This window comes from Macrotis lagotis, chromosome X, assembly GCF_037893015.1.
Source record: "Macrotis lagotis isolate mMagLag1 chromosome X, bilby.v1.9.chrom.fasta, whole genome shotgun sequence".
Taxonomy (NCBI): Eukaryota; Metazoa; Chordata; class Mammalia; order Peramelemorphia; family Peramelidae; genus Macrotis; species Macrotis lagotis.
This window is the reverse complement of record NC_133666.1, coordinates 671,166,497-671,193,510: the sequence shown is the minus strand read 5'-3', so window position 1 is coordinate 671,193,510 and position 27,014 is coordinate 671,166,497. Positions and strand designations below refer to the sequence as shown.

Sequence of the window (27,014 nt, the reverse complement as noted above, 5' to 3'; positions counted from 1 at the left end):
GAGGGCACGGATTGAACCTCCATTTCCTAGAGCTTTCAACAACTAATTGATACAAGGATAGGAGAATCACTAATTATAGCCATGGCTTTGAGTTTATTAAGTAGATAACTTTTGTGAACCTATATGTGTTATTGTTAATAATTAACAACTTCCTTGGTCCTTGAATAATTTCTAGGTAAGGGGGAGGGGAAGAGAGTCATAATCAGAAATGAAGATGATAGAAAAAACTTTGCTTTTAGGGGCAGCTAGGTGGCGCAGTGGATAGAGCACTGGCCCTGGAGTCAGGCGGACCTAAGTTCAAATCCCGCCCCAGACACTTAATAATTACCTAGCTGTGTGGCCTTGGGCAAGCCACTTAACCCCATTTGCCTTGCAAAAACCTAAAAAACAAAACAAAACAAATCTAGCTTTTAATTTTATTTTTTTCTCTCCCCTTTATCGCTTATGCGGGTCTATATTTTCTTGGGGAAAGGGAGTATTATGTTTACTCTTAAACAAGAATAGTTTATTAATGTATTAAAAAAACATTATTTGTACAAAATAAGAATAAGGGGTGGCTAGGTGGCATAGTGGATAAAGTACCGGCCTTGGAGTCAGGAGTACCTGGGTTCAAATCTGGTTTCAGACACTTAATAATTACCTAGCTGTGTGGCCTTGGGCAAGCCACTTAACCCCATTTGCCTTGCAAAAACCTAAAAAAGTAAAAAAAGAAATAGGAATAAATAAATAAATTAAAAAAAACTAAAAAAATTCTAGCTTCTATAGTCATATATACGTGTGTGTGTGTGTGTGTGTGTGTGTGTGTGTGTGTGTGTGTGTGTGTGTTGTGCTAATTGATGGGAGGGGTAAGAAACTTCAAGGGTAGGAAGGGGTGCCCCAAGGTGCCATTCTGAGCTTCTTGTCTTCTCTGCTGCCCCTTGGCTCTTGTCTGATAACCTAGTATTCTGAGATCACTGGAGCACTTGCCAGGTTGGAGAAATACAGCTGGTTGGGGACCTGGGCTTTGTAAGGCTTCTACCATTTTGTCATGAATCTTAGAATTTTAAGCATAAAATCCCTAAAAATAGGACACATTTCTTTAAAAGCACATTTTAAACAGAGTGTTTAGCTTTGCTCAGCTGACACACAGCCCCAGATCCCCTGAACTCAGATGTGCCCATAAGCTCTTAACTTGTGTCATTTGGCTGAGGATACCGGGTGGTGGTAGGGAGGTCTCTGCTGAGCCACAGCCGCCACCCCAAATGGTCATCAGTCACAGTGGCTGCAGGAGGATTGATATTTGTGGCCCAGTGACTAGAGTGCTGGCCCTGGGGTCAGGAAGACCCAAGTTTAAATGCAGCCTGGGTAACCCAGGTCATTTCAGTTGTGACCTGCTCTCTGTGACCCCATCTGGGAGAGATAGTAGAGTGTTTTGCTGTTTTCTTCTCCAGCTCATTTGACAGAGGGGGAAACTGAATCAAAGAAGGTAAAGAGACTTGCTGAGGGTCCATCTCACAGCTAGTCAGTATCTGAGGCTGAATTTGAACTTGGGTCTTCCTGATCCCAGGCCCAGCACTTTTGCAATTCTGGCACCACCTTGAGGCCTGGGCAAGTCACTCAGACTGTACTCATATGTAAAAAGTGGATGAAGAGGACCCTTCCCTCCCAGGACTGCTGCAAACACTTAAGGCAGTGTCTGGTATACGGTAGCTACTGCATAAATGTTTACTACCCCCTCCCCCATTCATATTGCTCAGACAAACAAAAACAAAATCTAAGGTGAGATGCCAGGAAAAGGCTGAGAAGGCTCTGGTTTGGGGTTTCCCGAGATGTTGTAGTTCCTCTGGCCCAAATGGATTTCTATATGACCTCAGAAACCCAGGAAGGAGAATGCAGAGCTTCAGAAGTCAACACATCCTGATAAAGTGCTTCCTCTGTGTTTTCTGCCCCAAGACAGGGCTCAAGGGGGGCACAAACCCCTCCATCTTGGGGAGCAGGAGGGAGCTTTCCAGGGTCTCATCATCCTCCTCACCCTTTACTCCTCAGTGGCCAGCTCCAGCTGGTTGCTTTCTATTCAGACCTCAGAGATTGTTTTGGTGGAAAAACTCTAAGCCCACAGGATCATGGGGAGCCAGGAAAGATCACAGAGCCCTCCAAGCCAGGTTTCGTCGTGCAGGGGGAGAACTCTGACAGAAAAGGCTGTCCTAGTTTTTCCATGAGGAATATGAGTAGTCTTCCCCACCTACCCTTCCTCTCTTATTGTCTCCCTACTTGGGGGCTGGATTTACTTCAAAAAGAAGGTAGTTGATTGATTTATGGGATTTGGCCACCCACTGCTTCCTCCCAGGGCAGCCCCTTGAACTGAGGCAGAGGTACAGAGTGGATGAATGATGAAAAAGCACTGTAAGGGCAGGGAAACATTGTCTTTGGAAAGGCAGCCTAGAAATAGCACCAGTTAGCATTTCTGTAGCTCCTGCTGTGGAGCAGGCTTTGCAGTAAACACTTTACAGTTATTATCTCTTTAATCCTCACAACAAACTGAGGAGGTAGATGATGAGGAAATGCAGACTCACAGGTGAAGTGATTTGTTCAGGGTCACACAACTAGGAACAGTCTTCTTCAGGATTTGAACTCAAGGCTTCTTGGCTCCAGAAATCTCTATATTTGCTTTAGAATTAAAGCTTCAGTAGATCTCTACATATAAATAAGGGCACACATAGTCTTTTCTAACATTTTAATGTGTGCCATTCATTGAAGCTTGATGAAGTGCCTACTATGTAACAGTCTCTGCCTTCAGATGATCCCTATTGAATCCCTATTTGAATCTCAATTTCCATTGTCACAGTCTTAATATTTTAAGAACCAAAATATTGGTATAAAAAATACACTGTGCAGAACAAAGACAATTCTAAGAAAGATGTGATGGAAAATGCCATCTATACCCAGAGAAAGAACCTATAAAGTTTGATTGCACATCGAAGCATACTATTTTTACTTTTTTTAAAAAATTTGTATTTTGTTTGGAAATGTTTAACCTTATTTTACATTTATAACCTATATTTAATTGCTTGCTGTTTTCATGAGGGGAGGGCTAAGAAAATTTGAAACTCAAAAACATTAAAATGAATATTAAAAATTATATATGTAAATGAAAAAAATTACTGTTAAGTGGGAGAAAGTATACTGTTCAAATCATGCTGGCCTGGATTCATTTCCTGCTCCTTAATTCTGTAACTAGGAATAACCCCAAGAGTACCTCCTTAACAGGCTTATTTTAAAGATCAAATAAAATTATGTTTGAAAATATTTTGTAAACATTGAAAGTGCCACAGAAATGAATTCTTTCTATGGTAAAACTTAAAAGGATTGAAAGATTGCTTCTTCATTCCATAAGCTCCATGTAAAATGTTTCCTTGAAATCACCACTATCACCCATGTGGGAAAATGTCTTCATGACTTCAGCAGATAGAAATGAATTACTCTTAACCCCAATTTAAAATGGTGATTAAGCTCTGCCCTATCTCAAATGTTACTACATATCCTACAGAAGGCTCAGGTGCCAGTGATGCAAGAAAAATGTCAAGATAATAATGTAGCTGACCTTGTGCTGGTATTTAAATATTAAAACTAGTATCTCATCCCAACATGCTGACCTTTTGAACATCTTAATTGACCTCAGCTAGCTGCAATAGAAATGATATTTCCGTATGAATTATATTTAGAATGAAACAGATCATTTTTATTTAGTTTTTGTTTAGTGTTAAAGCAGAGTAGTTCAAAACAGACATTTTAAAAAAATGTGTATTGTCTGGAGAAATTGTATACAAAATAAACTTATATGATTCATAAGATATTCTAACTGTGAAATTCTGTGAATCCAAAGAAATGCAATCTCCAACATTAAAATTTGAAGATTTTTAAAAAATCGATATTGTAATGTACATTTCCTTCTTTATTTATTTTAGTCCAACTACATGCAAAAATACTTTTCACCATTCATTTTTTTGTAAGATTTTGAGTTCCATATTTTTCTCCTTCCCTCCCCCGACAGTAATCTGATATATAACTATGTATAAATATGTTAAACATAGTTCCATATTAGTCATGTTGTAAAAGAAGAATCAAAACAAAAAGCATAAAACAAATTTTTAAAAGTGCAAATAGTCTGCTTTGGTTTGCATTCAGACCCCTTAGTTCCTTCTCTGGATGTGGATGGTACTGTCCATCACAAGTTTTTTTAGAACTGCCCTTGATCACTGAACTGCTTGAGGAGAGCTAAGTCTATCATAGTTAATTGATTATCTCACAGTGTTGCTGGACCTGTGTACAATGTTCTTCTGATTCTACTCACCATCCTTAGCATCAGCTCATATGAGTATGTCCAGGCTTTTCGTCCCTCATGATTTCTTAAAGAACAATATTATTCCATCATGTTCATGCACCACAACTTGTTCAGCCATTCCCCGCTTAATGGGCATCCCCTCATCTTTCAGTTGCCATCATAAAGAGAGCCCACTCTAAACACAAAATTTGAAGATTTTATACACTTCCTGGTAGTGGGTGGGATTAAATATTTCATAAAAAAATTATAAAAATCCATTACCTTCTGTTGCTATTTTCTAAGAGCATTCTCCAAAATTCTATCCCCATTCCACCATGTTTACATTAATCAGCTTACTGTTAGACTAAAATACAGGAAACATAAAATAAGACATTGTTTGAACCAACGTAAATCCTATGGTAAAATGCTTAACTGTCTAACATGGAAAGCACACGTGAAAAGGCTTTGGCTGATGCCTGTTTCTTCTTTGCCAGGAAGCAGCACTGCTTGCATAGTGGTTTTAGACAGGACGAGCCACCGCCTGCACACGGCCAACCTGGGGGACTCGGGTTTTCTGGTCGTGCGAGGAGGGGAGGTGGTGCACCGATCCGATGAGCAGCAGCACTACTTCAACACTCCATTTCAGCTTTCTATAGCACCTCCCGAAGCAGAGGGCGTCGTCCTGAGTGACAGGTGGGTCTCTCTTCCTCAGAGCCCTTTGGGCCTTCAGACGCATATGAGTGAGGGACCCCGCCTCAGTTTTTTTCTCTTTGATAGGTGGGCAGTCATCACTTTCAGTTCCTATGTAAGGAAGATAAAATGAGGTTGATGATTCTTTTTTTTTTTAGGGTTTTTTTTTTTTGCAAGGCAAATGGGGTTAAGTGGCTTGCCCAAGGCCACACAGCTAGGTAATTATTAAGTTTCTGAGACTGGATTTGAACCCAGGTACTCCTGACTCCAAGGCCGGTGCTTTATCCACTACACCACCTAGCCGCCCCTTGTGATGATTCTTCTTACTTGAGTTCACAGAAAGATGTTTCCTTGATGGCCATTGTGCCCCTTGAACATGGACACAGGGCTGACCTGACATAAGCTATAAAGTAAAGGCATTATCAGTCAGGAGAATAAGGAAATGCTTCTGACCAAAACCAGGTCTATTCTGAAGGAAAATAGAGAAACTAAGAGGCAGAGGTGAGGAAGGAGAGAATGCTAGGTAAGAGAAAACGTTGAAAGATGGAGTACCTTGTGCAAGGAAAAGGGAGAAGGTTGGTTACTGGGGGGGGGGGGGGCAGAGAGTAAAATATAAGTGGATTGGAATGGTTAGAGCAGACCAAGTCAGAGATAGAAAGCCTTATATAAACATTAGCCATTCATCCATTAGAGCTTCCAACTCTGCTGTCCCATGGATAAATGATGGGAGAGCATTATCTTTAAGGTTGTGTTTGCTTGGGTCGTATTTTGATTATGCTGTTCTGGGACCCAGAGGCTGACCCTTAAGGTGTTCCCATCCATAAGTGCAGACCCATGGCATAGGCAGGAACCCTGTATCGGCTTCACTGAAGTGTTGCATGCCATGCTGCCTGGCCTTTGCCCATTAATGCAGAGAAAGGGATCCAGAGGCACATGCTTGGAGGAGCTTCTGCTCTTGGGGGAGGTGTTCTATGGCCAAGAAACTTCTGTTTTACTTATAATTTGTTAAAAGATAGTAAAATGGGGGCAGCTAGGTGATTCAGTGGATAGAGCACCAGCCCTGGAGAGAGGAGGATCTGAGTTCAAATGTGGCCTCAGACACCTAATAATTACCTAGCTGTGCGACCATGGGCAAGTTACCCCACTGCCTTGCAAAAAAAAAAAAAAGATAGTAAAATGACTCTTTTCCTAACACAATTGTGAAGATTAGATAGTAGAGAAATAGATTTCCACATTCAAGGTTATTCCAGGTCAAATTAGAGAAGTCTTAGTGATGACTCGCTGCCCTTTACCTGCCAGTCTAGATAGAGCCAGATCTTAAGAGATTGAATCCATTCGATTCTTGTAGTGGGCATTTAAATCTGAATGAGGGGATTCCATAGTAACTACAATTTTAGCAATGTGTGGAACTTGCTGGCAACATTTATGGAGACTTGAAATTTGAACTATAAAAAGAAGCAAACTGCTATATTTTGGGGGGAGAAATAAGAATAAGGCTCCTGGTATTGGGTTTGCCCAAGGTATTCTTAACCTGCCTAAGGGCATGACATGGACACCTAAAGACCCAGAACTCTGAAGTGCCAGCATCACCATTGACCAACAGGACCTGGGGAACATTGATTGTAACAGCTTTGATTTTCATTTAGTTTCAGAATCTAGCTGCTCTCTATCTTTGGAGTAGGAGTGGCCAGCCTGCCTGTGGGCCAGTGGCCATTGCTTTGCTTGGCACTCGGGGCAGGCTGGCCAGCATGTGATCACAGCTTGGGTTTCATTGCGGGCAGTTTCCCAGCAGCACAGTGTGTTCAAGCAGAATGGGCAGAAACTGTGTCTGGCAGAAGCCCAAGTTCATGGCTAGTCATGTTGGGAGAAGAGGAAAGAACTGGCCAATGGAAGCAAGTCTTTCACAAGGAGCGAAGAACATTCATGGAAAAAAAAAGCCCACAACCAAAAGTTCAGCCTCAAACTGGCCTTGGATACCCGACTGGTCATTGATCTGAACCTCTGAGATCTCATTACCACAGACTCTGAACAACAACCCAGGGCTGGCTCTTGCCTTTGGTTGCACACCTTCAGGATGGTTTTGGATTCTACTGAATCCTTCATGCCCTCCCACCCTGCCCCCCATGCTTCTTTCTGTAACTAGTCCCGATTTCTTTCCAACATGAAACTTCACCATTAGTTATCACAGTGGTGACTCTTGGTCAGCTTCTTGTTTCTGGCCTCAGGACACAGGTGAAGGCCTTTCTGGCCCTGTTCCTTTATTCACAGCACTAAAGCCAGCTCCCCATCTCGTCCCTCTGTGTGTGTCCCCTTGGGCTTTAAATCTTTGTCATCATAAATAATTGAATGTCACCTAGTACAAGTGCTTCCCTTGGGGAGCAAGCACCTCGAGCTCAGAAACTCCCCACCCTGCCCTCATTTTAACAATGGAAACCCTGAAGTCCAATGGGTTCTTTGACTTGCTAGGTGGTGGTGGGATGGATAGAGAGCCAGACCCAGAGGCAAGAAGACCTGAGTTCAAATCCTATCATTTAGACTTCCTGCCTTAGTTTCCCCTTCTGTAAAGTGGGGATCATAACAGCACCTCCTTGCCAAGGTTGTTATGAGGGTCATTGGAATATTTGTGAAGTACTTTGGGACTCTCAAAGCTTTGTATAAGTATGGATTATTCCTTTTGCCCAAGGTCACACAGGTTGTGTCAGAGGCAGGATTTGAACCCAGGTCCTCTGATGTCTGAGCCAGTGTTCTTTACTCTGAAGGTCAGGAAAAGGTGAACTGGAGAATTTGTTGATATGGGTGCACTGTGCAGACAACAAGCAGGAAAAGCCTTTACAAACACTGTTTCAACCCCAGGAGGCGAGGAGAAGCCTGGCCTGGACAAAAGCTTTGTTGTCTTCCCTTCCTAAGCTTAGTGCTCCTCTCGTAGCTCTTCCCACATCAGTCTTTTTTCCATTTCTTGTTACCTAATCAGCCTCCAGATGTTTTTTCCCTAAAGGCAGTTTAAGGGGTCCTAGCTAACCTGGTGATATCTTGATATCTTGATCATGTGGGATCATAGAGTTTTAAGTCTATCCTGCTAAAAACCTCCAGACCCACCTTCCAGGGGCCTTTTCTCATTCCCTCCACCCACCCATCTGTCAACATGCAGACATATATATACACACACACACATACATACATACACATATATAAGAGTAAATTCTTCTCTAGAAAACTCAGAAATTCTGCACAATGATTTTCTGTTACGTACCTATAATGTAATGTAAGTACTAATGGTATAGGGATGTAGTAGGGAATCATTGTGACAGAATTTCTGAGCTTTTTAATATGGGTGCTCACATGCTGTGAGTTAACAGAATAATACTCTGACTTCTGAAAGCCATATTATCTCAACCCCAGCCCTCTCACCAATGATTTGGACTCAGAACTTTTTAGAATTAGTTGGAAATGAGAAAATGACTCATTTTAACCAGGAATTTTGAAGATTGTTAACATGTGAATCATCTGAAAGTCTTTCCTTTTTCTTTGAGTAATATAAAATTTAGTCTCCTGTCAGATTTGATTTTTAACTGGTGGTATCTGTTCTCTGAAAATACCCATTTTCCCAAAATATTCTCATTAGCTTAATGTTCCTTTGATTCCTCCTGATTTCCATATCCCACTTCGAATAGCTATTCTAATAAGAAATAAGCTAATTTTTATAAGCTAACTGTAAAAGTAGTAGAATGGACCATGAGTATAAGCAGCCCAGCTAGAAGGCTGATTGTCCCCTCCCCACCTCTAAAAAAGTAGCCAAATTGGATGAATTTTTTTAATTGCTTGGTCCAGATTCAGGTGTTATAAAGTAAATGGATCAAAGAAAGCTTCACAATGTATAGTGATTCCATTGATGCAAACTAAAGAAGTCCCACATCTTTGTGAACTTTGTACTATGTCTGTAAATGATTCCCTTCCCTCTGTTGATCACGGCCTTGTCATCTCCACAGCCCGGACGCTGCTGACAGCACTTCTTTTGACGTCCAGTTAGGTGACATCATCCTGACAGCGACAGACGGGCTTTTTGACAACATGCCTGATTACATGATCCTCCAGGAGCTGAAAAAATTAAAGGTAACAGAGCACCTGCTGAACCCTGCACTTTCCTCCGAACTGGTGAGGGGCCTCAATCCAGGGTGGGCACAGGACTAGTAGTTCAGATCTTTCAAGTGAGTGCAGATGTAAAGACTGGAAAGGGGGTGTGTGTGTTTGTGTCTGCATGTCTGTTTCTGTGTGTGGGTATATATGTGTGCACTCAAGTCATCCATTAGGAAGGTAGGCAGAGTTCAGAAATGTCAAGAGAATAGGTGGCAAGAGATCATCTTTGCCCCATTTTGCCCTTCCTACTTTTCTTTCTCTTCTAGTCACAGCAGATCTTGCAAAAGGTGGGGATGACAAACAAATTACCAAGGAACAGTGAAGTTGAGGAGTCAGGATCATCAGAACTGCTGCCAAAACACTGTCTCTTCAAGAGACCCTAGAAGGGAATCAGGGCGACCTTTTGCTCCTCTGCCCCTCCATTGTTCCTCCCTTTGGGCACACAGGCTGGCCTTTGTATTAGGAGCTATTTCCTGAAGAATCATGTCTGTTTAGAACAGTGGCCCTTTGCCTCTTGTGCTGGGCTTTGAGGGCAACCAGGAATACTTGATGAAATGCTCCCCAGGAGCCAAGCCCTGGGCTGGGCTCTGGGGCTACTAAGAAAGGCAAAAACCCAACAGGGCACTGACCTCTGGGAGCTTCCAGTCTAGCAAGGGAGACCACATGCAAATGACTGTGTATAAACAAAAGGACCCGGCCTGAGGATTGAGGAGGCCTGAGAGAGGCTTTGGGAATGTTTGGGGAAACACTTAAAATCAGGAGAGGGGGCCGTTGGGTGGAAGACCAGCTTGCAGAGCAGGGTTGTTGGATCCCAGAGCACATGGGCAGGAGTGAGTGATAAGAAGACTGGAAAGACAGGAAGGGTTTTAAAAAGCAGCCAGAGGATTTTCACTTTGATCCAGGAAGTAATGGGGGATGACATGATCAGATCTCTGCTTTAGGAATACTTCTTTGCCAGCTGAGTGGATGGGGAGACTGGAGGCAGGGAGGCCAGCCAGTAGGCTGCTGCTGCACCAGGAGCTGAGGAAGTGATTGGAAGATGTAAAATGTAGTTGAAAAACAGGGCTTTTTCCAAGTAATACCTATGTTATAATAAGAAATTGTGTCCCTCCTCCTTCTAAATCTATGATCCTCTTTGGGTTAGTCCTTTTAAAAATAATTCATTTGTCCTTCATTCCAGAATTCAAATTATGAGAGTATACAACAGACTGCAAGAAGTATTGCTGAGCAAGCTCATGAGCTGGCATATGACCCCAATTATATGTCACCTTTTGCCCAGTTTGCATGTGACAACGGATTGAATGTGAGAGGTAAGTAATCCTTTGGAGTTCTGGGGCAGGGAAGTTGGATGGGAAGCCTCCTCAGCAACAGCAGCACTGACCTTGCTCTTCCCTCCCTATGCCTTTGGACCAAGGTCACCAAGACGGGCTAGTGACCATTTTTCAGCACCCAGCTCTATGGGCTGTAATACAGAGCAAGGCACACCTGAAAGTCCCCAAGTAGCAGACCCTCTCTTCTTGAACTGGGTCTGCAAGCCCTATGGGCAGTCCAGGCAGTTTTGCCATTGTGTCCTTCATATGTTTGCCATTTTTCTTGCTCCTTCACTGCCAGTGTTGCTTCAGAAAGGGAGATGATGTTTAAACTGTCTCTGGATACTTGTAGAGATAGATACAAGCCCTACAGAGTTAGCTAACTTTACCATCAGGCTACCAGAGCTCCTTCCCCAAGCTTCTCATTGAATAATTTCTTTCAGTCACTTGGTCCAGATGCCATTGGTGTGTGTCTTCTGGAGATGAGGAGACTGGGGAGCTTCTGGCTGTTGCAGGATCCTTGCAATGCAAAAGTGTTTTGGGAAGCATGCCAGTGTCTCTGTGCAAGAATCACAGATGCCACTTTTGCTTTGCAGAAACATGTGTTATCCACATAATGGGGAAAAATCACCTTAAGTAGATCTTGGCCCAGCTTTGGCCATTACTGTCTTTGTAGTCTTGACCAAGCAGATGGACTTCTCTGGACCTCAGTAGGTTCCATACCTTCAAATACTAAACTAAACCAAGTAAATAGATCAAAGAAATCTTCACAATGTATAGTGATTCTTCTTGGTTCTTCCATAAAATACAAGAGGAATCACCATGGGCCAGCTAACCCCTCTCCAAGAAGGTGACTGACTGCCAAGGCAGTGCTCCTCAGCCCTGGGAAGGTCTGCCCTGGTCTTTTAAAAACCAGGTTCTCTTTCCAAGAGAGAAACCATGCTCTGTCCCACTGCAGTGTACTGAGAGGTAGAACCTGCCTTACCACAGTTGAGGCTTTGATGTTTTGGGCCATCTCTCTGCCTTCTGGTTGGTTGGTTTGTTCTGTGGTAAAATGTGGTAATCCTTTTTTCTTTTAGGAGGAAAACCTGATGACATCACTGTCCTCCTTTCCATCGTAGCTGAGTATACAGACTAATTCACCTCATTGTCAGCCTCTGACTTTCCTCTTCCCTGTGTATGGACTGTTCCTGCTGGCAGGACCTCGTTTTCCTTTGCCGCTGATCTCAATGGCCAGTGATTTCCGCCTGTCGCCTGTCTTTTTACAATCCAGTTGAGATCCTTGTTACGAACCACTACTATCATTCTACTAGCTCATGTCTGCCAGCAACAACGGAAGAAAATGCAAGACTTGAAGCTTGTCCTTCATCGCTAGTTATCCTTTGCAGGGAGAGGTGGAAGACCTTCGGAGCCAAGGAGATGGTGAAGTGTTGAAAATGAGTAATGTCGGTAGATTGTAATTCCAAACTAGAATGTGTAAAATTTATTTTTTAAAAAACCACCACAAATCATATACTACGACATCTACTAGAAAAACGCATTACTCGTTGAAGGAAATGTTACACATGAACCTTCACATGCATAGTCTGTTGTTGGAAGATGATAGAGTATGTCTGTGTTTCTTGTATAACCCCCTATTTTTCAGGGGCTTATAGTTCTGCTGTAAAACATTGCTCTGAATTTATTTTAAGCTCTGGATTCATCTTAAAGTCTTGAGCCCAAGAGCCCTTTTATGACAAAATTGAAAGAAAAATCAGTTTAAACTCTGTGGATGCAAATGTTTGTGCTTTTTAAAAAGATGCTTAATTGAACTTATTGAAGAGTTTTGGAAGGCTGTGAGGCTTAGGAGTAGGAGAGGGGAGACACTTCTTGCCAAGTTTAATTGGAGGTCAGGGGAGAGGAAATATTATTTCTAAGGTTGTGAAACAAACTCTTCAAAGCCCAGAGATTTAAAATGATGGCTGAAACCCTCTTCATCTGACCGAATGTGTTTTGGGAAGCATGCCAATGTCTCTGTGCAAGAATCACAGATGGATGGAGGTTCAGGGACTTGAAAATGCTGACCATGACCTTGAATTGTGTCAACTTCTGGTTATGGAGATCTTGTTAAGACCCACTTGATGGAGCACACACAGCATCAGATTTAAGTTGATCCATGTCTGCAAACACTTTAATGACAAGAGCACTTAAAGGCCCCAGAAAAAAATTTCTTGGTGAAAATCTGACATTTGAAGTTTCCTTAAAAGAAATCTCACTATGTCAGATTCAAACTTAATGTTTACAGTTTCTTAATAGCCATTTTACAGAATCCTGTTTCCATTTAAATTACCCAGCATCCAAATTCTCCATTACCTGCAAGCTCACATTTACTTCTAAGGCTCATTTAAAAGTTGACTGCTGTAAAGAGAGATTTGGGGGGTCAGTTTTCCTTTTTCCATTAACTTGGTGGTAGAAAGATATATACTTAGAAACCCTTAAATTAAAGCCATGTTTTATATATACATACATATATATATGTGTATATATACATATATACACATATATATATAAAGTCAGGTAACATTGGTGTTTAGATGAGAATGCAATCAAACCAGATAAGTATCTATTTGAGGAGAATGTAGAAAAGTCAGTTTTCCTCAAAAGATCTTACTCTACCTGGTTTATTGCATTAAAACTGTTATGTTTGAGGTTACCTCAACTGGTTTTAAAAGTTTTTTTTTTTGTGAAGTTGTACTGTATATTTGCAAAACTGTATGTCAGGCTTTGGTTTTATTTAAAAATTGTTTAACATGTACCATGTACATGTCATTACTATATTTCAGAGCATCATGCTTGTAACAGGCATTTCATTTATAATGAGAATGAGTTATTCATTTGTAAGCCGTTCAGTAATTTATCTACTATTCCTAAATTGGCATAATGTTAGAGATATATTTTGAATCACCTTTAATTCCATGTCAGAATGCCTTAACTACCCTAACTTGATAAAAATAGCATTCTTTGGTAGGGGGGATGGGGAGGGGAGGGGAGGGACCGTTAGGATAGTGAGGAACTGGAGTGCTGTGATCAACCCTGGAGGAGTGAGGGGGGCGCGTGGTGGGTATTTATTTTGCACAAACGATTTGCAGTCTCTGTGTTTTTAAGAAAACAGAAGGTTGCATCCAGATGGATTAGTTTGGGAAAGGAATCTATTCATACTCTGGCTGATGGCTTAATTTCTTTTGTTTGGGGGTCTTGAATTTCTTCTGGGCTGAGGATCTGGATGGTTTTGTCTTTGAATTTTCCAATGTCTACACAGTTGGTTCCTGGAACGGAACGAACTGGCAGAGTGCTGGCACTCCTCTGCTCAGGTCTAGCCCCAAACTGTCTTGCTCTATAGAGCTAAATGGGGAGTCAGCTCACAGTCTTGCTCGACAAATGGTTGGTAAAGAATCAAACAGACAATTTGTTCCCGAAATGCTGAGAGGAGTTATACAATGGAAATGCCCTGTATTCTCACTGTGTGTCCCTCCCTTATCCAGTCCCCCCGCCACCGGCTAAGTTCTGATAGCCACCCTTTTGTAACTCAATCAGCTACTGCTTTCCCCCTTGCCCTTGGTGGTTTGAGATTGTTTGGCCCTTTGGGGGCAATCCTAGCTCTTGGGGAATGACTGCCCGAGCTGTGCCACTTTAGAAGTTTGTGCTAATGAGAGCTGAAATCAAGCAGTAGAAGTGAAGCCATTTGCCTCATGTAATGGACTTTTATAGCAAAAGAGAAAATTTGGATTTTTAATTTACAAATTACAAATTATTTATCCCTCACTGGATGCACCAAAGACCAGTAAAGTTTATAGCTTTTCCATCTATATTTATAAAGCAATACTGTATTATAAAGAATTAATATTTTTATCACATGCTTGAAAATTTTATTTTGTTCTGTTTGAAAATGTGCACTCTAAACATATCAAAACCTTATTTCTTCCTATGAACTTAAGCTGCCTGCGCACAAAAAAAAAAATCTACTGAATGGAGATACAGTGGGGTCCATGTGCTTTTTTTTTTTAAGCCCAGCATAGGGGGAAAAGAAAAAGGGGAAAAACAGTAATTTTTTTTGTCCTGTAATAGGGTAATATAGTGGCTTGACATGATTGATGGGTATTAAACCACAAAGAGAATCCATTCCAGGTATGTTTGTTTGGGGGTTGTACTTGCATAAAATATTAGGTTCTGTGCTTTGTATGATGGAGAAAGTTTCCTCTGTTGAGGGAATTGTTCAGAAGTAAATATCCCACAAGTAACAAGACAGAGTATGTGGGATTTCTTTGGGAAAGTCAGTGTTAAGGATGTTTGGATAAGATGGGCTTGGACTACAAAATGTCTTTGTTTTCAGATATTAGTGAGATTTCTTGTCACCTTACTTGCTGTCTTTCATTCAAACTACTGCATCCAATTTCCCTGGGGAAAAAAAGTGATACATGATTTATACTAATGGAAAAATTTTAAAATAAATCAGAATCTGATTACATTTATAGAAATGAACATGTCGAGAGAGAACTTTCAGGGGATTTGGATTCAAATCATAGAACATTTGGGGGGAAAAAAGAGTTCTGAATCTAAAATTGGCTATTTCTGTTTGGAGATTACAATTGTATTAGATGGCTTAAGACAAAGTTGACTAAAATAACAAAGCAAATTGAATCTGTACCTGTACTAATGAGAAATTTTTTTTTTCTTTTGAGACTATCATTTGACCTGTCTTACAAGAGGCAAGTACCTGAATTGGATGTCTGAAGTATAACTTATGCAGGAATAGTTCTGTATATACATTTAAATAAACTGTAAAGATATTTAATAAATATAGTATTTATACTAAAATGTGTAGATGTGTTTGTTTTTACATCAGACATTAACTGGGTAAGACAGATACTGTTTCTTTGTCTCTACCAAATGTTTATTCTGAGTTGGTTAGGACCCTCAGCCATGAACATGCGGTTTAGAGTTGGGAGTTTGTGTGTGTGTGTGTGTGTGTGTGTGTGTGTGTGTGTGTACACAGCCTTTATTTATTTGGCCTTGTCATATTCTCACTATTAATTCCCTACCTCTATTCCACAAGCTCAGTTCTTTTTTTTTTTTTTTTTTTTGCAAAGCAAATGGGGTTAAGTGGCTTGCCCAAGGCCACACAGCTAGGTAATTATTAAGTATCTGAGGCCAGATTTGAACCCAGGTACTCCTGACTCGAGGGCCGGTGCTTTATCCACTATGCCACATAGCTGCCCCTGACACAAGCTCAGTTCTTAAGAAATCTTGCTTTCAAACAATTGTAGCACTATTTGAAGAAATATTAACTGGGTGCTTCCTAGTTGGTTGAAATGAACCCGGAAAGCTCTGGATAACTTGGCATCATGGAGACCAAGGAGCACCTTGACCATTCTGTAATCTCATTTGAAAACTGAAACTCTTGAATGATTGCATGTGGATAGGCTTGACCAGGGCCTGCAATATCATAGAGCCCTTTTTTGACCTTAGAGAGTCCCCATCTGTCCTGAAACTTCTTTAGCAAACATCAAGTGAAATAGTCATAGGAAACCATTCTATGTGCCTTCATTTGTCAGTAAGATTGCCCCCAATTTAGCATTGACTAATAAGTAGTTTATCTGTTTTTCCTCTTCTAAGATCTGTTACCAGGGATGGCTCTCTGGGCAAGGGAGTGATAATCTCATAGAAAAGGTCATGTAAAAGTCCAGGAGCTTGATAATTCACCAGAGAAATGCAAGGAGAAAAACTCAGTGACAACTTAGTTTGGATAGACTCCTGGTACTCCTTTTAACCAGGCAGTGAGAGCCAGATTCATTCTGAGCCCAGAAATATGTCCCTAACCTGCTACTTTCATTTATGAATTTCTCTCTGCATTGGCCAGTTGTTTCCTTCTCATATTTATTGGTTTATCATAGACATAGGATCTCACATGATCTAGTTTGTCAAAGTTCTAAATGACTGTCAGGAAGTTTCGGGAAGGGAGAAGCCAACCAAGGAGATAATACAAGCTATTATATGTTTTTCCTGTGTTCAGTTTCTTTGACTTGTAAACTACTATCAATGATTTACAAAATCAGATAAAACCACTATCAGTGAAAAGGCAGGGAAAGATTAAGGTCATTCTACCCTATTCCCACCTCTAAAGCAAAGTAAGGAGTGTTACTCTTTAGTGTCTCTGCAGTGACATTTTGGATATCAACTTCTTGGTCCTACCAAACAAGATTACCCCCTTTTTCCACAAAACTCAAATGAGACTGAGAAAAGTAACATGTTTCACAGATGATTAAGTAATAAGAATTAGCTTTTCAGGGTGGTCTCTCTGTGGCCTAAGCATTTAACTCAACCTAAAATTTCTCAACCTTACAACAATAAAGCAAAAGCTGACATTGCAGTTTATTAGAGATTGAATCTTTGCACCCAGGTCCCAATATTATCCATGAATCAGTTGCAAAACAACATTGTGCAGTAAAGCTATGTTGACATATATTAAGATGGCACTAGCCGCTGAATAAACGTTCAGTGCTTTTAATAAAACTAACCAAGTGCAGAAGCTCTATTGTGAAAGGGCACTGAACTTATGTCTACACTTTGAGAGGGGAACTGAATGTTCACTTATGACCAGTCAGAATGGTGACCTTGTGCCTCCCCCAAAGATCAAAATAAATGGCTTAGCCTTTACAACCAAACACATTTAATAACAGTTGCTATTTAAACTGATAATATTTTAAATGCTATTAGAACTAAGTACTATGAACCCCTTGGGGTTCTCAAGTAAACAAAAGAACAAATATAGGAACTCATTATACAGATACATGTTTGATTGGTGGGTCATCTCACAGTTGACAGTCTAGAAGCCAAACTTCTGGAGCCACCATTAAACATTAGAAGACTTGGGGGACTGGATCATTACTAACATCATCTTCGCTGTCACTCACTGTTGCTAGTTTGTTCCATGGGTGGTTGAAGTCATGCTGCTTAGGTGAAACTGCTCCAAAAAACAGGGAACAAAACTGGTGGGGAGGAAGATGGAGACAAGTAAATCACACAGCTTATTTCAAAGTGGGAATTCTAGTACTTTTGAAATACCCAGGATAACCACTTTTCTCAGAAGGTGAAGGCCAGGACTATTGTTTCAGAGACCCAGGGGAAGCCTAAGGAATCAGACACTGGAATATCCAAGTACTATCTACCTCCACATCCTTCCTGGGAAATTCAAGAAGTTAATGCTACTACTCTTCTGCTCCTAATAAAGTTAACCAAAGGACTTTTCAAATATCTCAATATAGTTTTCAAAACAAGTGCTATTTACAGATAAACTGAAATTCATGGATTGTAATTTTCTCAATAAGTGTCTGAGGCAGGATTTGAACTCCAGATCCTGCACTGTTTGCACTGAGCTCCCTCTGATGACAGTGGTGATGGCCAGCCTGGAACAGATAGGAATCCCAACTTAGTCACTGGCATTCAATCACCAATCAAAAATATTTTACTAAGTTTTTATTGTGTGACAACATTTATGTGCTGGCAATAAAAGAAACTTGCCCTCCAGAAGCTTATTTCTACATGGGATATATGTTCATATGGGTAAGAAGACTTCTATCTATCTATCTATCTATACATATATATATATATATATAAATATATATATATGATACAAAACTGATTTCATAAGAGGTACTAATAACTGGAAATTAAGAAAGGTCTCTTGACCTGAACCTTTAAGGGAACTAATGGTTTCGAGAGTAAGAGCGAAAGTATGTATAATGGAGAATAACTAATAATGATGAATACTCCAAGCATGTATTTTATTCTAAAGGAAATAGACACTTATATAAAACTACTTGAGCAGGGGAGTTACCCAATCCAAGACTGTGCTTTAGGAATATCAATTTGATAGTTTTGGGAAGGAGGGTTTTTACAAGGAAAGGATGAATGGAGGGAGACCAATTGACAATTACAATAATTTATGTCATCATTGAACTGAAGTATTGAAGCCTGAATATTCAGGCCTGGTGATTATGTGAGAAGAGGGAATGCACTTGATACCATTGGATTTTTGAAGGTAAAACTGACAAGATTTGGCAACTGATTGGGTAATCAGGATGAGTGAGGAAGAATATGAGGTAGCAAACCTGGATCTCTTAAAAAAATAGGTATATTAGGAAAAGGGCTAAAGGGTAAAGGCAGATTTTGATATGCCTATGGGACATCCAAGTGGAGCTCAGAAGAGAATTGAGAACTAGATTAACAATTGTTTAAAGATAATCGAATCCATAGGAGGTGATGGGAGCACTGAGAGTATAGAAAGAGAAGGGAGCAGGGAATTCTGGAAAGATGGTGAAGTAGGTCAGAAAATGCAGATTTCCTCCACAAACAAGGCAGACAAGTACCTCAAGATGAATAAAGTAGCAAAAAAAAAAAGAGTTGGGGTGGAGTATCAGTCCTCCTGAGACAACTGAAGTCCTGAGGAAGACCCTAGGGTCTGAGATTCAACCCAAGGGAATTGCAAATACCTCCAGACCTTCTCAACTGAAACAACAACCAACCAGTAGCTGAAGGCAGCAGAGTTGAGAGGCAGCCTCACTTCCCAGTGTGCAGGTCGGACATCTGAGCAGGGGAAGATTGCAGGACCCTCTGCTGTTTAAGGTATGCCAAATCTATGCTGACTTGATGTGGCCCCAAGTTGTCACTGATGTTGAGAAGGAGCTAGCACATGTTTGCTGAATGTGGTAGTAGTGGGCCGGGGCGGGGGGGGGGGGGGGGGGGGGGGCTGCTGGCTGTGGCACTGAAAAGAGAACTGAGTTCTTGGTTTCACTTCCAGGCCAGATTGAAGAGCTAAAGATGGCAGTGGAGGGTCTGCAGGGAACAAGAGTGGTTGGGAGCTCTTGCCATGGCTTGGGAGTGAAGAGGACTGCTCAAAGTTGGACTTGGGACAAAACTCAGAAAATAACAGGAAGAAGGATCTGAGGCCTGGAGCACAATTTTCCACATCTGGGGACTAGAGTAGATTATAATAATAAGCTGCTAAACATAAGCAAAAGAGAAACAGCCCTATCATAGATATAACTACTATGGGGATGGAGATCTGGGTTTGTATTCAGAAGATAATACTAAAGTAAAATCATTCCTACCCCAAAGAGTAATGTCAAAAGGTCACAAGTCCTTGAGGCCTTCAAAAATCAAGAGAGAGAGAGAGAGAGAGAGGAAAAATTAGCAAAATAATAAGCAATGCAAGAAGACAAGAAAATGATCAAAAGGAAGTCAATTAACTGGAAAAAAATGATCCAGATCATAAGGAAAAAACAACTCTTAGAAAATTAGAATTGGACAAGGACAAGCAAATGATATTATAAGACACCAAGAAATAATAATAAATAAAAATTAAAAAACAGAAGATAATGTGAAACATCTCATTTGAAAAACAATTGCTCTAGGGTGGCTAGGTGGCACAGTGGCCCTGGAGTCAGAAGTATCTGAGTTCAAATCCAGTCTCAGACACTTAATAATTACCTAGATGTGTGGCCTTGGGCAAGACACTTAACCCCATTGCCTTGCAAAAAAAAAAAAAAACTAAAAAAAAAAAAAAGGCCAGAACTTAATGGAAACTTCAACATATAAGACCCAGGAGAAATAGAAAGTAAACATCAAAAAACAATTATGAGAGACACAAAATCAAACAGTTTATTTCTTATATGTGAAAATGTTATCAGTATTCTTAAGACTCATCAGTTCTTGTGTGGTTTAAAAGAAAGATTTTAGTTGAACTGAGTATGATGGGGTGATTCTAAAAAACCAATTGGGTAGGAAAAGGTAAAAAGGAACAAATATACAAATGAGGCGTGAGAGAAAAAACTGATAAAGAAGAAAACAGGTTGGGTGGAGGGCTAGTAGTGCTGGAAACTCATCAGATCTGCGTTAAAGAGGGAACAACATACACATATATAGAAGGGTATTGTACAAGTTTGTTTGTTTTTTATTTATAGAGAAATAATAGTCCGAGAGGACAGGATAAGGATGAATGAGGTTAGAAGGGTGTAGTTTTAAGATTCTGGAAATTAGGAAAGAGGGAGGAATTCTTAGAGGGGTAGGTAGAATAAAGAATAGAAGGGTAAGAGGAGAGTAGAAAGGAGGGATTCTTTAACAGGGAGTTTATTAGGTAGTGGTTATAAGTAAACTAGAGGAGGGATAGAGTAAAAAGAAACTAAGGAAGACAATGGTGAAGAAAACAGGATGGAGGGAAATATGCAAAGAATAATTATAACTTTGAATGTGAATGGGATGGGATGAACTTACCCCTTAAATGAAAATGTATAGCAGAATGGATTAAAAATCAGAATCCAATAATAAGCTGCTTACAAGAAACATTTAAAAATTAAGAGATACACACAGTTAAAAATAAAGGACTGGAGTAGAATTAATTATGCCTCACCAAATGCAAAAATGGAGGAGTATCAATCATGTCTCAGGCAAAATTAAAGCTAAAATAGATTTAATTAAACAAGACAAACAAGGAAACTATATTATGATAAAAGGGACCATAGAAAATGAAGCAATATCAATATTAAACCTATATGCACAATACTATAGCATCTAAATTTGTAAAAGAAAAGTTAAATGGATTACAGGTGGAATATATAGTAATACTTTAATCTTCTCTCAGAACTAGATAAAACTAACCAAGAAAGAAATAAAGGTCAACAGAATTTTAGATAAACTAGATATGGTAGATATATTAGAACATAAAAATTTTATAACTGTTATAATAATAATAATGTTTGTCCTTCATTCTCAAAGAAGACTATGACATCAGGGAGGCAATACCATGACAAGCACATGAATTGAATTTGAATGAGGGGGTGCTGTGCTAAGTCACCAATCTCATTTTCTCCTCCAGAGTCATCTGGTTCAGTGGCCAGATATGGATCAGGACGAGTGGAGATGATCCTGGATGCAAAACAATCAGAGTTAAGTAACTTGCCCAAGGTCACACAGTTAGTAGATGTCTTAAGGCTGGATTCAAACACTTGTCCTCCTGACTCCAAAGCCAGTGCTCTATCCACTGTGCCATCTAGCTGCACAATGATGAAATGCAAATTCCTGCAATGTTCCATATTTATAACTGTTAACAGAAAAGCAGAAATATCCAGTGCAATATAAATTATATTTAATAAGGCATCATGGAAACAAAGAAAAAACTTAAAGAATGGATGAGTTCAAAAACAAATCATAGAAACCATCAAGAGTTTCATAAAAGAAAATGACAATAATGAAACAATATATCAAGTAACATATCAAATCAAATAATATATCAAAACCAATGAGAAAATGTATATTGATAAATGTTTATAACAATAAAATAAGGAAAGCACAAACCAATGGATTCGGTATGCAATTAAAGAAACTAGAAAAAGAACAAATTAAAAATTCCAATTAAACACTAAATTAGGAATCCTAAAAATTAAAGATGAAATTAATAAAATTGGGTTTAAAAACGATTGAATTAATTAATAAGTCTAAGAATTGGTTTTAAGGAAAAAATCAATAAAATCAATAAGCTAGTTAATATGATTTTTAAAAAGAGAGAAAACCAAATAATTAGTATTGAAAAGGAAAAGGGTGAATAAACTAGTAATAAATATAAAATCAAAGTAATTATAAGGTGTTATTTTGCCCAATTATATTCTAATAAATTCAATAACTTAAGTGAAATGGAAGCATATTTGTAAAAAATATAAACTGAAAAGTTGTTTTTACATGTAGTTGGAAAAATAAATTAATAATTTTTAAATTATATATAAACTGCCTAGATTAGCAGAAGAGGAAATAGATTATCTAAAGTGATCTGTTTCAGAGAAAGAAACTGAAAAAGACTTCCAATAAATGTGCTTCCTAAGAAAAAAGCACTAGGACCAGGTGGATTTATAGGTTAATTCTATCAAACACTAAAAACCAACTAATTCCAATAGTAAACAAGTTATTGGAATAATAGGCAAAGAAGGAGTCCTATCAAACTCCTTTTATGAAATAAATATGGTACTGATACCTAAACCAGGAAGAGTAAAAACAGAGAAGGAAAATTATAGACTGATTTCATTAATGAATATAGATGCAAAAAACCAAAGTAAAACATAGCTAAAAAATTACAAATTTATTAAAAAATAATCAATTATTTTACAAAGATTATACATTATGATCAAAAGGAATTCATGCCATTAATGCAGAAATGGCTTAATATAAGGAACATATTAAAATAATTGATTATATCAATAATATGTCATAAAAATCATATAATTATATCAATAGATGCAGAAAAATCACTTGATAAAATATAACATTCATTTATATTAAAAACACTTAAAAGTTTAGGTATAAGTGGACTTTTCCTTTAATTAATAAGAGACATTTACCTAAAAGCATCAGCCAGCATTTTTTTGTAAAGGAGATAAGCTAGAAGCCTTCCCAGGAAGATGAGGTATGAAACAAGGATGTCCACTGTCACCACTATTATTCAGTATTGTATTCTAAATCCTAGTAATAAATAACCATAAGAGAAAAAATATTTAGATGAAATTAGAATAGGGAATGAAGAAATAAAACTATTGCTTTTTACAAATATGATATGATGATTATCTTGGAAGATTCTAAAGAATCAACCAGTTGAAAAAAATTAATAATTTCAGCAGAATAACAGGTTATAAAGTAAACCCACATAAATCATCAACATTTCTATATATCACCAACAAGAACCTGCAAAAAGAGACAGCTAGAGATATCCCATTTAAAAAAAAACTCTAGGCACTATGAAATACCTGATAATATACCTGCCAAAACAAACCCAGGAACTATATGAACAAAAATTTAAAAAATAAAAAAACCTTTGTATACAAATAAAATCAGATTTACCTAGAAAAATATGAATTGTTCATGAGTAGGCAGGGCCGATATGATAAAAATGTCAATTTTAAGAAAGTTATTCTACATATTCAATGCCATCCTAATTAAATTACCAAAAATTTATTTTATTGCACTAGAACAAAATTCATCTGGAAGAACAAAAGATCAAGAATATCAAAGGAACTGGTGGAAATATATGTAAAGGAAAGAAGTTTGGGAGAAATATTTTAAACTATATCATAAAGCAGCAATTATCAAAACTATCTGGTACTGGCTAAGAAATACAAAGATAGATGAGTGGAACCAAGTAGACATACAATTTACAGAAACAAATGAATAATGTCAAACAGTGACAAGTGTAATAATTTAAGTTTTCAGGACAAGAAGTTATTATTTGGTAAAAATCATTGGGAAAATTGGAAAGCAGGCTGGCAGAAATTGGGCATAGACCAATATCTTACACCATTTACCAAGATAAAGTCAAAATGATATATTATCTAGATATAAAGGGAAATATTGCAATATGAAGAGTATAGAACATTTATCTATCATATTTATGGATGGATGAACAATCTATGAAGAAGAGATAGAGAACATTTTGAGATGTAAAATAATACAATTTTGATTACATTAAATTAAAAAGGCCTTAGAAATAAAATCAATGTAGCCAAGGTCAGAAGGAAAGCAGAAAGGGGAAAGGAAAGCAGAGGGGGAAAAAAAGAAAGCTCTTCCAATAAAGGTCCTATATTTCAAATATATACAAAGAATTATGTCAAATCTATAAGAATATTGGTCATTCACAAATTGATAAATGTGCAAAGGATATGAACAGGCAATTTTGTGATGAAAAAATCAAGAAAATTTATAGTCATATGAAAAAATGCTCTAAATCATTGTTTAGAGAAATGCAAATTAAAACAAACTTGTGATGTCATTTTATACTTATCACATTGGCAAAAATGTTAAAAGGGGAATGTGATAAATTTTAGAGTATTGTGGAAATACTGGAACCTTCATTGTGAGCTGATCTAACCATTTTAGAAAGTAATCTGGCCAAAAGGTTATAAAACTGTGTTTACCATTTTAACTGAGCAATACCACTATTAGATCTGTTTCCCAAGATGATTAGGAAAAAAGGGAAAGAATCTGTATGTTCTAAACTATTTATGGCAGCTCTCTTTGCAGTGGCAAAAAAACTAGAAATTGCAGGGATGACTGTCAACAAGGGAATGGCTGAACAAACTGTGGTATATGTTTGGGATTGAATATTATTATGCTTAAGAAATGATGAGATCCTAAATTGCCACTAGAGAAATGCAAATTAAAACAACTCTGAGATACCATCTCACACTGATCAAATTGGCTAATATGATAGAAAAGAAAAATGATAAATGTAGGGAAGGTAGGAAAACTGGGACACTACTGCACTGTTGGTGGAGTTGTGAACTGATCTAACCATCATTCTTGAGAACAATTTGGAACTACACCCAAAGGACAATAAGCATACACCTTTGATCACTACTACCTGTTCTGTATCTCAAAAAGATCACAAAAAAGGGGCGGAAAGACCCACATTACAACAATATTCATAGCAGCTCCTTTTTGTAGTGGCAAAGAAATGGAAATTGAGGGGATGCCCATCAATTGGTGAATGACTGAACAAGCTGTGATGAATATAATGGAATACCATTCCTCCATAAGAAATGATAAGCAGGCAGATTTCAGAGAAACCTGAAAAGATTTATATGAACTGATGCTGAGTGAAATCAGGAAAACCAGAAGATCATTATACACTTTTACGGCAACATTGTGCAATGATCAACTATGAGAGACTCAGTTCCCCTTAGCAATACAATAAAGACAATTGTAAAAAAACAGTGACAGAAAATGCCATCTACATCCAGAGAAAGAACTATGAAATCTGAATGCAGATCAAAGCATACTAGTTTCACCTTTTTAAATTTGATTTTTGCTTTTTCCTTCTTGTAGTTTCCCCTCCTTTATTCTTATTTTCTTTCACAGCATGAAATAATATGGAAACATATGTAGCATGATTGTACATATGAAACCTATACCAGATTACTTACTATACTAGGGTGGAAGGAGAGAAGGGTAGAAAGAGAAAACTTTATAAAATGGATGTTGAAGGCTATCTTTGAATATAATTGAAAAAAAAATTTTTTAAAAGAAATAATGAGCTAGGGGCGGCTAGGTAGCACAGTGGATAAAGCACCGGCCTTGGAGTCAGGAGTGCCTGGGTTCAAATCCGGTCTCAGACACTTAATAATTACCTAGCTGTGTGGCCTTGGGCAAGACACTTAACCCCATTTGCCCTGCAAAAAAAAAATGATGAGCTAGACAATTTAAAAAAAATGTCAAGTGCTGCTAAGCGGTTCAAGGTGGATGTAGCCTAAGAAAAGGCATTTGGATTTTACCATAAAAAAGATTGTTCATTACCTCATTTCAATTAAATGGTGTGAACTGAAGGCAGAGTTATCTTACCAGTTCTACTAATCCCTTCCAAACCCCCAAACACAGCTGGACATTTGAAAAGGATGTTGAGTTATGATAGTAAAAGAGGCAAGAGAATCAAAGTACAGTATAAAATTAAACCTATAACAATGGGATCAAGACTTTAAAAGGTGAAAATAGAGGCAGAATAGGGATGATGGCCTGGAACATGAAGTGAAATGACTGGAGGTTACATTAAGGACAAAGGATAGCTTTAAGATAGGTAAGACACATGAAAAGTTGAAAGATCAGGAATTCATGGTTAGAGAAAATTCATTTTGGTTTGTAGAAGTAGAACATTTGTATGAGCTGATGAGATTACGGGGGTGATAATACAATGAGGCATATACCCCAAAGAGATTAAAGAAATAGGAAAAATATAAAAATGTAGCAACTCTTTTTTTAGTGATGGCAAAGAACTATAAAGTAAGGAGATGCCAGGAGCCAAGATGGCGACAAGAAGGGATCGAGTCTTAGGAGCTCTCTGATAAAATTCATCAGCTAAGGACTCTAACTAAACTTTTGAGACACAGAACCCACAAAGGGACCCAGTGAGGCAGTTCTCCTACTCAAGGTAACCGGGAAAAGAGCAGAAAGGCTCTGCTCCCCAGGATTGGAGAGGCGGCGGGCCAGAGGGGTGGCCCGCCAGAGCCAAAGAAACTCAGCCTCCCGGAGGCAGCCCCAGGGCACTGGGAGTCTCAGCTCACAGCAGCGGGGGAGTCTCCTGAGCTGCACCCCGAGGAGCACCGGGCACAAAGTGGGGGAACAGCGAGGGACCTCTGCCAGAGCAAGCACGTGGAGCCCAGCCCTCAGGGCACACAGCAAGCAGCATCATCTTTCCCCAGCCCTGATCCAGGAAACAGAAGCAGGCAGAGCCAGTAAGCAGGAGCCCCCAGGGCATGAGCCCATTGAGCTGAGGGAGGGTAGTGAAGAGAGACTGCAGAGCTCTGTCCTCTACCCCTGAAACAGGACTCTGGGGCTCTGACCACATTCAGATCCTGATCACAGTCTAGGCCCCCCCATAGAACAACAGGGCCCCCCCACCTCAGCCCCGTGGCAGAGGGGGGTGCTTATGGTCATTCACAGACCAGGAGGGAGGACAGAGCCGCACATACTGAGACCCTTGTGGGAGTGTCCCAAAAGCTCAAGAACCAGGCCCA

At 39.1% G+C, this 27,014-nt stretch overlaps 2 protein-coding genes across 3 annotated transcripts in view; one reads left to right on the top strand and one right to left on the bottom strand.

Moving 5' to 3' along the window:
- PPTC7 (protein phosphatase targeting COQ7) overlaps positions 1 to 15,288 on the top strand; it is a 39,697-nt gene extending 24,409 nt beyond the window's left edge. The window contains exons 3-6 of the mRNA XM_074205640.1: positions 4,795 to 4,993; positions 8,977 to 9,100; positions 10,305 to 10,434; positions 11,514 to 15,288. Of these exons, the coding sequence (XP_074061741.1) occupies positions 4,795 to 4,993; positions 8,977 to 9,100; positions 10,305 to 10,434; positions 11,514 to 11,572 (512 nt within the window). The 3' untranslated portion in view covers positions 11,573 to 15,288. The remainder of the gene's footprint in view (positions 1 to 4,794; positions 4,994 to 8,976; positions 9,101 to 10,304; positions 10,435 to 11,513) is intronic.
- A 1,602-nt stretch (positions 15,289 to 16,890) lies between these two features.
- RAD9B (RAD9 checkpoint clamp component B) overlaps positions 16,891 to 27,014 on the bottom strand; it is a 57,390-nt gene continuing 47,266 nt past the window's right edge. Inside the window, exons 11-12 of one of the 2 annotated variants that reach the window (XR_012472268.1) lie at positions 22,857 to 22,977; positions 17,386 to 17,459 (exon numbers count right to left, since the gene is read on the bottom strand). Coding sequence is in view for 1 of the 2 variants with exons in the window: in XM_074205639.1 (XP_074061740.1) it covers positions 17,331 to 17,459 (129 nt within the window). In the remaining variant the exon portion in view is untranslated. Of the gene's footprint in view, positions 17,460 to 22,856; positions 22,978 to 27,014 lie in introns of both variants that reach the window. The other variant, XM_074205639.1, reaches the window with a different exon arrangement.